This window comes from Fimicolochytrium jonesii (assembly GCF_025526975.1).
Source record: "Fimicolochytrium jonesii strain JEL569 chromosome Unknown EV422scaffold_36, whole genome shotgun sequence".
NCBI classification, from domain to species: Eukaryota; Fungi; Chytridiomycota; class Chytridiomycetes; order Spizellomycetales; family Powellomycetaceae; genus Fimicolochytrium; species Fimicolochytrium jonesii.
Genome location: NW_026515703.1, coordinates 36,160 through 48,335, shown reverse-complemented (window position 1 = coordinate 48,335; position 12,176 = coordinate 36,160). Strand labels below are relative to the sequence as shown.

The following is a 12,176-nucleotide window of genomic DNA, read 5'->3' as shown; positions in this document are numbered from 1 at the left end:
AGATCTTCTCATGCCTATTCGCTAACCTCCATACTGCTAAATGCATCGTTACGCAAACTCTGCCTAGACCTTCTTAAGCGGCTGATGCTCATTCGTCATCATCTTCATCATCAGGGCCGAACTTCGTGTAATCGATCTTAACGCCACGGGTACGACGTCCACGGTCAGGCAGGATATCCGATGTGTCCAAACCTTCCAGGAGGTCGTCATCTAGAGAGAGGAAAGAGACGTTAGTTGTCATCGCTTTCCATGCGCGCCAGTCGAGTCAGTTTCCTACCAGAGATTTCATCAGGTTCGTCACCACCAGAACCCTCATCGTCGCTTTCAGCCTTCTTCTTCTTTTTGGCCGGTGGTTGCTTGCTAGAAGCTTTGCCGGAGCTTTTTGATGGCTTTACGTCCTTCGCCTTCCGCTTCTTTGGTCGTTCCTCTTCCTCCTCGTCTTCAGAGGGAGATTCGCTTCCGGCATCGTCCTCTTCAACATTATTCCGGAGTATCTTAGTCAGACTATAGTCATGATACTAACTTGATAACTTTCGTATGCTCCCCCATACCTTCTTCCTCCTCATCATCGACCAGGAATCCGTCCTCGTTATCGTACTGGTCAAGGTTCTTGTGCTTGGACAGCTCACGCTCCTTCTTTGCAAACTCCTCCTCACGAGCTTTGGCAGAGCGCTCATCAGTGACTTTCGGTTTTGGCTTTGCTGTCGCGGCCGATCCTTTCGATTTCGTTGCTGCCTTCGTACTTTAAGATCGCGGAAGTTAGTGTCGGAACACCCCCGAGGGACTGGAAGATCACTTGGCGTAGCATTCGGTTCCAACCTTGGCTTCTCCTCTTCTTCCTCTGCAGCTCGACGCTTTGCGGCAAGCGCCTCCATTTTGGCTTTCCTGTCGCCCATTTTGTTGTTTGTTGATCGAGGTTCTGGGTGTTGATCACGGATGTTGTGTTCAGCAAGGCCCGAGGACGAAGTGGAAACCGCGAACTTGCGCATTTGGCATCATCTTAGGTACGCGCCGCGCTGTCGCTTTTTGAGTGAGGCATGCTACATACAAGTTGCCTTCATCGGCGACGCCTCAGGCAGAGGTACAATGATGTGGATGGCAGATAACCACCACGGAAAATGGGATGGGGTGAAATCTAGACTACCGGTTACGGGAGAATGCGTCTGGTCTGCGGCCATTGCCAAACACCACCGAACGCACAATCGAGAGGAAATTCTTGGTGCTCAGGATGTCCCGATTGTGCACTCTCATCCGTAGTCGTAGTGGTCGTCTTCCAGGAATCTCATATGGTGTCCAGTCTTGGTTGATACATTCGGGGTTGGGGCAACCCACCAATCCATGGACGTATTCCATTCTTCCCTTTCTAGCTTGCCATGGCCGAGATGACAGCCGCTGACGGATGTTTTTCTTCACACGGCCGTGGCAGTCGGGGCACACGGACGACGTTCGATACTCATCCAGCAAGTAGCATGGAATGCTGTTTCTTGCAAAGAGTGTGCGAAATCTGATTTCCATGATGGCATACTGTAATACATATTACCAATGATAGTCACTCACCCTTTGGTCTTTGATGACTCCTGAAAGCGCATGGTCTTTCCAGCGTCGCTCCAATCACCCAAGATGGCCGCAAAATGCTTTCCATACAGGTGTCGCATGTTCTTGATGAGCTTGCTCTCAGACTTTTGCCGCAGTGAGAACGCCTTGAATCTGCAAGCTACATGAATCTCATCCTGGTAAAACTCATCCAGGGCGGGATCTGGGATATGGATGTCAGCCCATGTATTACCAAAGTTGAAAATCAAAGTTGAAGTGGAACATCATACCCGTGTGTTCGTAATCCACGATGAACGCTGAGAACGCCTCGATGTTCATGCTCTTGTGCAATGGAATATGTGATTCCATCTCAGCGATGCCGGCATTGATCTTTTGCTCTCTCATGTCTCTTTGAAAGTACCGAGACTTTGTCTCGACCGCCCGTTGATTGGACGTGTATCTGATATGGGGTGGTGCATTGTGAGGACGCTGCAACGGAATGTCGCCGCAACGGGGATGGCGGAGACGGGGGGCTGGCAGGCGGAGACGGGGGGCTGGCGGGCGGAGATGGGGGGCTGGCGGGTGGAGACGGGGGGCTGGCAGGTGGAGACGGGGGGCTGGCGGGTGGAGACGGGGGGCTGGCGGGTGGAGACGGGGGGCTGGCGGGCGGAGAGGGGGGGCTGGCGGGCGGAGACGGGGGGGGGGGGTGGGTAGCCGGGACAGCAGGGCAGTAGTAATCAACTGAAACGTACCGAAATGGCCGCTCCTTCTTGATGTCTCGACAGAACAAGAGGTCACGCTTGCCCGGATCACTGCAGACGATGTTTGGAGCCTCCCTTAGTTGGGCGATGTGGTGCTCAAAATACAGCTGCTGGACTTCTTCCTGCATTTCGGCTTTGCTGCGCTTCCGAGCGCGATGGCCGTACTTGAGCCCTGGCTTCTTGAAGTGGATGGTAGCGGAATACCCGTTTGTGCTGATTGACCCATCAAATTTGAGACCAAGCTTCTTTCGATCCTTGAAGACCGTGTCCTGCAATCGTCATTCAGCGAGGTGATTGAAATAAGCGCAGAGGGCTACAGACTTAACTTACATTCACATTGAGAAACTGCCCCCACAGCTCCCGCTTGCGTTCATCGGTAAGTTTCCCCATGTGATGGTGGCCCAAGGCCAGGATATGAGTGGTTAGGATCTTCGTGTCAATCAGAACAGATGACTGGATTCGAGATTTGCGCAGCGGGATAGCAGGAAACAGGCGCATTCCACGGCGCTCATAGAGGTGCGAGAGCTCACAGTAGGTGCCTATGAGGAGGCAGGTGCAGACCATGATTAGACAAGAGAGGAAGCGGGGGGGGGGGGGGTTCCGCTTCCTCTCGGCCGGGGGGGGGACCACGTCTGCCCGGGTCCCGGCGCACAGCCATTCGGCCAGTTCGGCGTACCAAGCAAGGTGCTCGCTTGCGTCGCTTCGCAGCCACGCACGAGCTGGAGGGGTGGGGTGGGGGGGGGTGGGGGGGTTCGCTTCTTGTCGGCCCCAGCGCGCAGCCATTCGGCCAGTTCCGCGTACTAAGCGAGGCGCTCGCTCGCGTCGCTGCGCAGCCACGCACGAGCTGGAGGGGGGGGGGGGGGGGGGGGGGGGGGGGAATAAATATACAGGATGCAACTCACCTTAATATGGCATTGCGTCCACCGCAAGGGTGTACGCAAGGGGCTCATCCTGGGGAGGAAACAGAGCCCATAACTCGTCAAGGAGAGTCCGCTCAAGTCGCGTGAGGCGGGCAAACTCCTCTTCAGTTGGGTACTCTTCAAATGTCGCGTACTTTGTGAATTGACGGACACCCCGATAATACTGTTGGCGCTGCGCTCGGCTAACTCCGGCTCTCCGAAGATGCAGTACGACTTGCTTCAAACCAAGCCTTTCATTGACATAGCGCAGAAACATTTGCATGAAATGCTCCTGTACGTTGACTTTGAGGTTGGTGAAGATGCTCGTAGCTGTGTACGCAGCGGTCTGTTGGCTATTTCGCATGCGGATGGGGGCGAATCCGTGAACATTACAGTACTCTTGAACCCGTGGACGCAACTCTTGCGCAATGACCGGATTGCCGTTGTAGCCTGGATTGTTTAGCAGCTCAAATATCACACTAATGTGCTTGTCGGTGATATCCGGGAAATCGTGTAGAGGATGATCAATTGTGGTGGAGTGGGCAGATGTAGCAGTCAGGACATTGTTTTATGCGAAATATACAGTATAGTGTACCTCAAAAACTCACCAAGGTAGTACTTGATAAAAAGGTGGTGTGGCGCGCAAGGACGTGAACATCGGCAATGAACGTTGCCAAGCGCTCCCTTTGAACTTGATTTTGATATGGATGATTCGGTGAAGCGAAACCTTGGTGCTGGCATGTGTTTGCGGGCGGGGTCGTTGAACTGGTGGTGGTGGTGGTGGCGGGGGTTCATACACCAGGGATCCACCTGGTGTGCTGGGAAAACGGAAAGGGATGGGCGCGGGGAGGTTCAGTGGGCGCTGCAGACCCCTGTCCACGGGTGAAAGCCCTCGCTGCTGCTGGTGCTGTTGCCCATCTTCATCGCCGGAACTCTCGCTGACCATGTCTGCAATGGCTTCGGGCAAGTGGCATTGGACAGACGGTGGGAACTGGAATCGCGGGGGTTGCAAGGGTGTCTGCACAGTTGGCAGACGTATGGGCAACCGTGGGGTAACCGGAGCAACCTTCCTCCTCTTCCGCCGTGGTGTGGTTGCTCCAGTAAATATGCCACACCACAGGTACCCCTGGAGCGCTTGGTGTGATGACATGTTGGCTGTGCTGTGCTGTGCTGTGCAGGGAGGTTAGATTGATCTGTTTTATGTAGTGTGAGGGATGGCGGCGGGGTAGGGGATTGCTGTTGTTACCTGGAGGTGGTCGGCGGGATCTGTACTGTACAGAGGTGTTTGCAATTGCGTTAGGAAGGAAGGGGGTTGGGAAGCAGGTTGGGAAGGAGAGAAGGGCCTCCGTCCTCCCCACTCAATGACGTCTTGATATATGAATGTCCATGTGTTTTGTGCGATACAGAGTGTGGCTTGTCCCAGGGAAGAAAAAGGCCCAGCCAATGGGGGGAAGCTACGTACGTTTGGTAATGCGAATGGGGGGAAGCTACGCTTGCTTATGGGAATGGGGGGAAGCGGGGGTATGGCACTGACAGCACTGGATATTCGACAGCTCAGCGGAGTATGTACGTATGTACCTATACAGTACATTGCAGATATAATCGCGCTCAGAATCGCGCTCGGCCTTACACCCTTCACGCTTGGCCTTACATATACAGCTTCACGCTCTCAGCGCTGTGGCTGGCGCGTGGTTTGCGCCATCAGCAGTGCGCATTGAGTAAAATAGGCCGCAGGGTCGAGCGATATAGAGACCAAGAGGTGAGTGGGAAAAAGGGTGGCCAGCAAGCGAGTGGGAAAAAGGGAGAGTGGGAAAAAGGGTGGCCAGCGAGCGAGTGGGAGCGCGGGGAACTTGGAGGGAGTGAGAAAAGCAACAGAGAGAACAGAGAGGGCGGCTGATAAAGGGAACGCACGGCGGCTGAAGGGAGTGGGCAAAGTTGGAGGGCAAGCTTGGCAACCCAACATGGCACCCCATTGACCCACCCCGTCGTTCCCCGCAGTCTCCTTCAATGCACATCCTCTACCACAACAACGGCACCTGCGGCGAATCCACCTTTGTGGACAGGTTTGCCGTCGGCGAGCATCTCAAGCACCGCTGGACCTGGTTAGGGTTAGGGTTAGGGTTACAGATGGATTCGGTGTTGGAGATGGACATGTTGATGCAATGCACCCGCTGACGCTGAAGTTCGAGCCGCCGTTTGCACCGCTGCCACTGCCATCTGCCGTAATGTGGAGTGTCCAGTCTACCTGGGGAACGACACGTCGCGTCTGCGACACAGCCCTAGTGAAATATACCGGTATGTGCAGGGCGGGTATACCGGTATCTACCTGGCTATTCGCGGATAGATACTCATCTCACCCACTTTGCAGGAACTGAAAATCAACAATATTGGGGGAACTCAACGGCCTGGTGATCACGCTTCACACTTCCGGTCTAGAACCCCTCAACGAGCTCCCGTTGACGAGCTCTACAGTTGACAAGCTCTACAGTTGACAAGCTCTACAGTTGACAGGCTCTACGGTCGTCAAGCTCCGGCCGATGAGCTAGCTCACAGCCAAGATGCCCTCGACGTCGCTACGGTCGGGCACGCCATTGCCGCTCGCGCCGTCGCCATTGCCGTTTGCGCCGTCGCCATTCCCGTTTGCACCATGGTCACTTCCGTTGCCATTGGCACCATTGTCACTGCCATTGCCGTTGGCACCACTGTCGCCGTCGCCGTTCGCTCCACTGCCATCGCCGCCGTTACCGTTCGAGGAAGCTGCGAGGTTGCGCCTGGGAGTGCCGCTGCGGGTGCTGCGTTGAGAACCCAACCGTCGCCGCTGAACGGCTCGGGTTGAAGGGCAAGGCTTGACCATTGTGAACTGAACCGAATTGGACTCCAAGAGCGATGTTGGTGGTTTCCCCAGACCCCCGTTGAGATGGAGCTGTGTGATGTGATGGAGCTGTGTGATGTGAACCGGGAGGAATAAAAGAAAAGGAGCGCGAGGAAAAATGGTCGTGGGTCGAGCTGTTTGAGAGCGGGTAAGCTTGCTTTCTGTTGTGATACTTAGTTGTGCTGCTGTTCAGTTAACACCCACGAAGCGCCGAGCGCGACGGTGGTTACCACGCCGCACCGAGTGCGACAGGAGTCAAGAAGTTGTCTGGGAGTGGGAATTGAACTCGCGACCTGCGCGTCTGCAGGGAGAGCAAGATTCAACTGTGCCAGAGCGCCAGTGTTATCAGAGTGCAATTACAGTACGTGGCCAAAAGAGCGTCCGAGAGAGCGTTCCATCACGTGGGTTTGATCACGTGAGCGTTGCGCAGGCTTTAATAAGTCTGATACAGTAGGATGCCAAAACGGACGTTACGACGGCATGGACGCGGTCAATAAATCTTTGTGGCCAGCAGAAGTCACCGGCTGCCGCCTAGCCATTGCGTGGTTGACCGGGGGCCGGCCAGCCGCGACTACTAACCTAGGTAGTAGCCCAAATGCCGTCGATTTCGACGCGCCGGTCGTAACGTCCGTTTTGGCATCCTACTGTACATACGCTATACATTTACCATTTTTGCTATTCTACACAAACATGTTGCGAGATATGGCACCCCTTGTCTTCGATCCGCCATAAAGGGTAGATCGTCGGAGAAACCATCGAGAGGTACGACATCTATCCTACGGCGGTAGCTTGTGATCCATGGGTGCAGCATCTCCCCCAGCTTCCACCCCACGTAGACAACGACGAGTACCCAGCAGCACGGACATTCAGCGTCAAGCTGCGGTTTTGGCGTTACAGCACTTTGTCCCCGTCTGCACCTCCCTTCGCGTGGTACTTGCTTCTCGGTACAGATGTCGCTTTCACCGATCCGTGTCCCCGTGCGCTACTTTGATTCCCTCCCACCCCCAGGTCACCTGCATACTGTACAGTCCTGTCCACACGTTATATCATTGATTCGGCTAGAGGAGACACTACTCGTGGTTCGTCGGCGGCTCCAAACCACAAGCCCGGAAGCGGCCATGATCGATCTGCGGAAAGGATGATTCGATTCCGCCCGAATACATTCAGGAGTGTGGGCTTCTGGGCTTTTGCAGCCGTGTGAACGCCGATGCAAGCGTGGGGCTAACCCTAATCCTAACCCTAACCCTCACTGGGACAATTAGAGTATGTGTGCTTAAAGGGTAGCGTGGAGAGCAAATGCGAGAGATCCCCACTGGCGTGGCGCAGCATGGCTCCCGTCCTTTCTGCCTTTCGCAAGTTGCTCCCACAACTCGTCACAATTTGACATTGGAAGGACGCCGACCACGACGCCGACTCGGTCGCTCACTCCTGCCTAACTTAAGAATGGCTTGCAACTCACTGAGGACAGCGGCTTCGCTGCGATCCACACTTGGTATGTCCAGTGGCCGTGAACAACGGGAGCTAGGAACAGATTTCTTAAACTTCTTTGTTTTCCAGCACAAAAGGAATCAACCATCTTCAGGCGGGCAATCCACGTATCTCCCCGCTCTTTTCAAGGTATGCTAAGACACACTGCGGTGACTGCTGCTTTTGAACCTCCATGTCTGATCCGGGCTTTTACTTTGGCCGCGCAGCTGCCGTGGCCGTGGCAGAATCAGAAGGGAATGGGTCGTACGGATGTGGACCTACCGCCGCAACAACCTCGAGCCACAGCTTCAGAGCTAGCCCAATTACCCCTTTCAGAAAGATTGGCGCCGCACCACTGTCAACGCAGGCGTCGACACCATCCACGCCCCGGGAACCAATAATCGACTCTCCACTGGCCAGGCCGGCAGGTCACTCACAACAATCGAGGCCTTGGAGCAGAGAGACGAGTGCAGCATTAGACCTCCTACGCAGCCAGGACAAATACTACGCCATCGTAGAACTTAAAAGCCGACCATACTACGTCAACTTGAACGATGTCCTGATAACGATGCGAATGAATGAGTTGGAGCTGGGCGACATCATCCAGCTGGATCGGGTGCGGGAAATAGGGAGTAGAGATTTTGTCCTGAAGGGGAACCCATATGTAGATCCCAGCTACTTCACGATCAAAGCGGTGGCGATTGAGCATCCAGTGAGTCGGGAAATCAAAACGATTCACAAAAAGCGACGAGGGAGGGATCGGGTTGCGTTCAACCACTCACATCATACGGCATTGCGAATCGCGACGATCAAGATCAACGATCAGTGAAGCTTGTAGAGAGCTCTCATGTAATTATTTCATAACAAAGGCATATATTGTAGTCCAGACTTGTACGTTGGCTGCCGATAGGTGCTCGCTCATCTCCAGTACTCAATGCCTGGCGGTTGTAGGCGCCGAGCGTCGGCTGAGGCCTGGTGGGGGTGGAGGAGGAACCCTTTTGTAGCGTTAGGGTGAGGAGGCGCTTGTGTGGGTGCAGATTGGCGTGATGGAGGGGAAGCGTACGTTTGTGTAGGTGGTTGAGTGGTGTCTCCTGAGGGTCAGGCGAGAAGGCGTATGTATAGGTCTGTGCTGTACAGTCGGTTCCGAGTCTCCACTGTGTACGTTTTATCACTCTGCCGTTCGGAAATAGGGCCGATGGAAACGTCATCTGCCCACTCGTATAATCCACGACAGCGGTATCCGAACCCCAATGAAACGCATGGGCGAGATATCCGCCCCCCATTTCCGGTTCATTTTGAAACTGAGCCACGAGCTATACAAAACTATGTTGCTAATATATACAATACATTACAGTATATAAATACACCCGTTCTCAAGTGAATGCTGCTGTTATCATTAGCGGGTGGGCCGACGGGAAGGGTCGTTCATTGGATTTGGATATTTCAGACTGTTGGATGTCGCGCCAGCGTAGCTGACGTGGAGTTTGGCGAGCCTGATATCGCCGCGAGTTTGGTCTGGTGACTTAGCCACTTGTTGGTATTTCGAGGATTCCGCCGCTGGCATGTGTGTGATCCGACAGCAACTCGCAGGTGGCCGCGGGCAACGCTGGTTTGGCCTGGATGTGTGATGCGGGGGGTGCCGTAGGCCCTTGCGCGGAAGTGGTGGGGTGTCGGCGCCCATTCCGACACTCTTCGTCACCGCCCCACCCTCAACCACACGTGCCGCCCCCCACTCCCCCAGAACTACCGCTCCACATCTCCTCTCACACCAATCCCTCAAGCCACCCCAGTCTTCGCCTCATCCTCCGCAACCTCCTCAATATCCGGCAACGGAAAATGCAGGATCGCCGCAACCCCCGTCAGCTGCTGCAGCTGCTCGCCGGTCGTATGCAGCGCCGAGAATACCAAGACCGTGCCGCCGCTGGAGCGGACTTGCTCGACGAGGGCGATGTATTTGCGGCGGGTCGGGATGTCTGCTGAGCTGTTGCAAAACCCGGGTGGATGAGTATGTGGGAAATCATTCACATGACGCCGAACAAAAAGAAAACGGAGGGACAAGAAACTTACCGAAACAACTCATCAGTAACCATCAAAACCTCCACCGCAGCCCGTTCCGCCGCCAGCGCCACGTGCTGGAACCCATAGAACGCCTTGTCCGGGTCGGCCGCCAGCACCGTATAGAAGCGTTGCAGGGTGCGTACTTCGTGCGCGTATTTGGTGTCTTTCAACTGGGCCTGCACGGCGGGCTGCTGGAGGACTTCGGTTAATGCGTGTTTTTGGCCGGAGGAGCAGTGCACGAGCAGGAACTTGGATCGGTTCTCGAGGATGAGCTTGTTGTCGGTTTTGATGGCGGTGGCGAAGATGTATTGGTTGAGGGATTCCTGCGCGTGGTGTATCCGCATCGTGTATTTGTGAGCCTTCGCACGATCCCGGGCGAAAACCCTTCGCTCCCCAGAAAGTTGGGCCGACATTCCTCAGCCCACTCACCTTCAAGAACCCCGGACTCGCCACAATCAACACCTTCACAACCTCGAAATTCACGTGTCTCAACACCGCCTGATAAATCTGCTCCCAAAACCTCGCCAACCCCTTCTCATGATTCGTGCTACTCCCCTTCCTCTTCCGCGGGATATTCACTTCGATCCGCTGCCGCACAATCGTCATGTTCTGCGTGACCAGGCACAGATTCGCGAGCCCCTCTTGGAGGACGATGGCGGCGACGTCGGCGCGGTTGGCGATCTCGCACGCGGTTGTGATGCGGTCGAGGGAGATGATGTCCCATTCGGGTTTGATGAGCGTGAACGTGCGGTTGAGTTCGAGGTCGAGGGTGTGGTAGGCTCCCATCTGATGTGTCAATAACATCGTGCGTGTGTGAGTCCGGTCGTCCCCCCGCTATGCACACTACATCACAATCCCCCATTACAGACCAACCTTAACAAACTTGTTCTCCTCCACATTCCTCCCCGCGACCCTCAACATGCACACCTGGGTGTCGAATTCCACCTCCTCGACCTGTATCGTCAGCACCGTGCGCACCGTGCTCTTGTCTGTGCTCCCCGTCGCTGACTCTGATACCACCCGTCTGCCCAAAAAGGAAACGCATCATTAACCCACATGCCCTCGGGTTGAATGGACATGGTGACAATGGGAGACGAACCGGATGGTGGTGCTTTTGAGACTATCCCCCTTGGAGATCAGGTTGTAGGCGTGCCACATGTCCTCAGATTCTTCGGGGAGGAGGGTCACTCGGCCCGATTTGTCTTTGTCGATGTGTTTGCTAATTAGTTTCATGGTTACTTATGTGGAGATGAACTAGGATTTGCTGGGTTAGATCAACAGACGGTAGACGAGGTGAGGCTTGGAGGGGTTTACTTACTTTATAAAAGGGAAAATGTGTCTTGCATCAGGGTGTCTGTGGACGAATTCCGCCTCGCTTCCCAAAACTGTGCCTGCCACTGCCTGGGGAAGCAACGCGGGCATCCCGTCACCGCCTTTGACGCGCAAGCCTCGTTCGGCTATCGACAAGGGCGGCCACACCCGTACTGTACGTACTGTATGCACTGTACATATTTTCTCTTTTCAGGTATGCCAAACAGCCATCGGATTCTCAAATACAATGGTAAATAGAAGAGAAATCCCCCATATGTACAAGAAACCCCCAACTCGCGGTCCAGGTTCGTAGCCTCGCCCCCACCCTCACTCACACCACAACCCCATCCTCCTCCCCCTCCCCCAACACACACTCCCACCACCCATCAAAACCTCCCCCCTCACACACTCCCCCTATCAACAATCTCCCCAAACCTCCCCCTCCCCCTCCCCCCGACAAACAACCCTCCCCTCATCCCTCAGCTTCCCCAAATGCAACCCCACCCCCCTGACCTCGTACGTTGCCTCAGTTTCTGTTTTTTGTACTCGTCGGTTCTGCTGACGACTCAGCCAGGGCTGGCATAAGTCGGAGTAAATGTACACTCGGCGAGTGTCGGGAACCTGCGCCCGCAAAACGGACTGTTCGTTGCTCAAGCACTGCGCTCACATTACAGGTAAAGAAAATGGACACGGATCCTCGTGGGTGCTTCAAGCGGTGGTCTCGCGCAGCGAAACGGACAGAGCTCCGCCAAACAGGAAAAGTACCACCAGCAGCAGCCCGAACCGCGGCGCGCCCAGTACGCCGATGCTCTGCATCACAGCGAACGCGCTGCCCTTGAAGATCAGTCCGCCGAGAACAACCGACTGGTATGCGGCAGCGAGTGAACCCTTGACGACCCCTCGAGCCGTGAAGCCAATGCAGGCAATCAGGAGAGGCAGCAAGTAGTACACGGGCACGGCGAGGATGAGGCCGCCCGCGACGAACAGGAGCGGGGTGACGAGCCCGGGAGGGATTTGCATGTGCGGGAGCGTGAAGTTGTGCGGGAGGGTGAAGTTGTTTGGGGGGAGGTGCGGAAGAGAGACGTTTATGTTTGGGAGGTGCGGAAACGAGACGTTTATGTTTGGGAGGTGCGGAACGGCTGCGAGCGAGATGTTGCGGGCAGCAGCAGCGGCCGCAGCGTCTGGGGGGATAAGGACGACCTGGGCGGGAGCGACGGGCGACATGCTTTTTTGGCCTGAAGCGGAATGCGCTGCGATGCAAGTGACAAAAAGTGA

The 12,176-nt window shown here is 55.3% G+C and overlaps 5 protein-coding genes across 5 annotated transcripts; 1 reads left to right on the top strand and 4 right to left on the bottom strand.

The window, feature by feature from the left end:
- Positions 1–88: 88 nt before the first annotated feature.
- On the bottom strand, positions 89–4,343 carry EV422DRAFT_607944 (uncharacterized protein; the record flags this gene model as incomplete). Its single annotated transcript, XM_053073827.1, has 13 exons — positions 89–210; positions 278–472; positions 552–742; positions 820–980; positions 1,201–1,504; positions 1,558–1,756; positions 1,824–1,993; positions 2,286–2,563; positions 2,625–2,833; positions 2,971–3,094; positions 3,197–3,245; positions 3,349–3,546; positions 3,802–4,343. The coding sequence occupies 13 exons, from the start codon at positions 4,341–4,343 to the stop codon at positions 89–91; spliced, it is 2,742 nt and encodes a 913-aa protein (XP_052921437.1).
- Positions 4,344–5,276: 933 nt separating this feature from the next.
- EV422DRAFT_607933 (uncharacterized protein) lies at positions 5,277–6,063 on the bottom strand (the record flags this gene model as incomplete). The annotated part of the gene is made up of 2 exons (XM_053073826.1): positions 5,745–6,063; positions 5,277–5,438 (listed from the first exon to the last, which is right to left on the bottom strand). The coding sequence occupies exons 1-2, from the start codon at positions 6,045–6,047 to the stop codon at positions 5,277–5,279; spliced, it is 465 nt and encodes a 154-aa protein (XP_052921436.1). The 5' UTR covers positions 6,048–6,063.
- A 1,203-nt stretch (positions 6,064–7,266) lies between these two features.
- Positions 7,267–8,369, top strand: EV422DRAFT_283458 (uncharacterized protein). Its single transcript, XM_053065982.1, has 2 exons — positions 7,267–7,557; positions 7,623–8,369. The coding sequence occupies exon 2, from the start codon at positions 7,726–7,728 to the stop codon at positions 8,359–8,361; it is 636 nt and encodes a 211-aa protein (XP_052921435.1). The 5' UTR covers positions 7,267–7,557; positions 7,623–7,725; the 3' UTR covers positions 8,362–8,369.
- A 692-nt stretch (positions 8,370–9,061) lies between these two features.
- Positions 9,062–11,030, bottom strand: EV422DRAFT_283425 (uncharacterized protein). The gene is made up of 6 exons (XM_053065981.1): positions 10,909–11,030; positions 10,690–10,844; positions 10,464–10,614; positions 10,020–10,376; positions 9,600–9,913; positions 9,062–9,513 (listed from the first exon to the last, which is right to left on the bottom strand). The coding sequence occupies exons 2-6, from the start codon at positions 10,821–10,823 to the stop codon at positions 9,309–9,311; spliced, it is 1,161 nt and encodes a 386-aa protein (XP_052921434.1). The 5' UTR covers positions 10,824–10,844; positions 10,909–11,030; the 3' UTR covers positions 9,062–9,308.
- Positions 11,031–11,355: 325 nt separating this feature from the next.
- EV422DRAFT_545270 (uncharacterized protein) lies at positions 11,356–12,153 on the bottom strand. The gene has a single exon (XM_053071452.1). The coding sequence runs from the start codon at positions 12,123–12,125 to the stop codon at positions 11,610–11,612; it is 516 nt and encodes a 171-aa protein (XP_052921433.1). The 5' UTR covers positions 12,126–12,153; the 3' UTR covers positions 11,356–11,609.
- Positions 12,154–12,176: the final 23 nt, after the last annotated feature.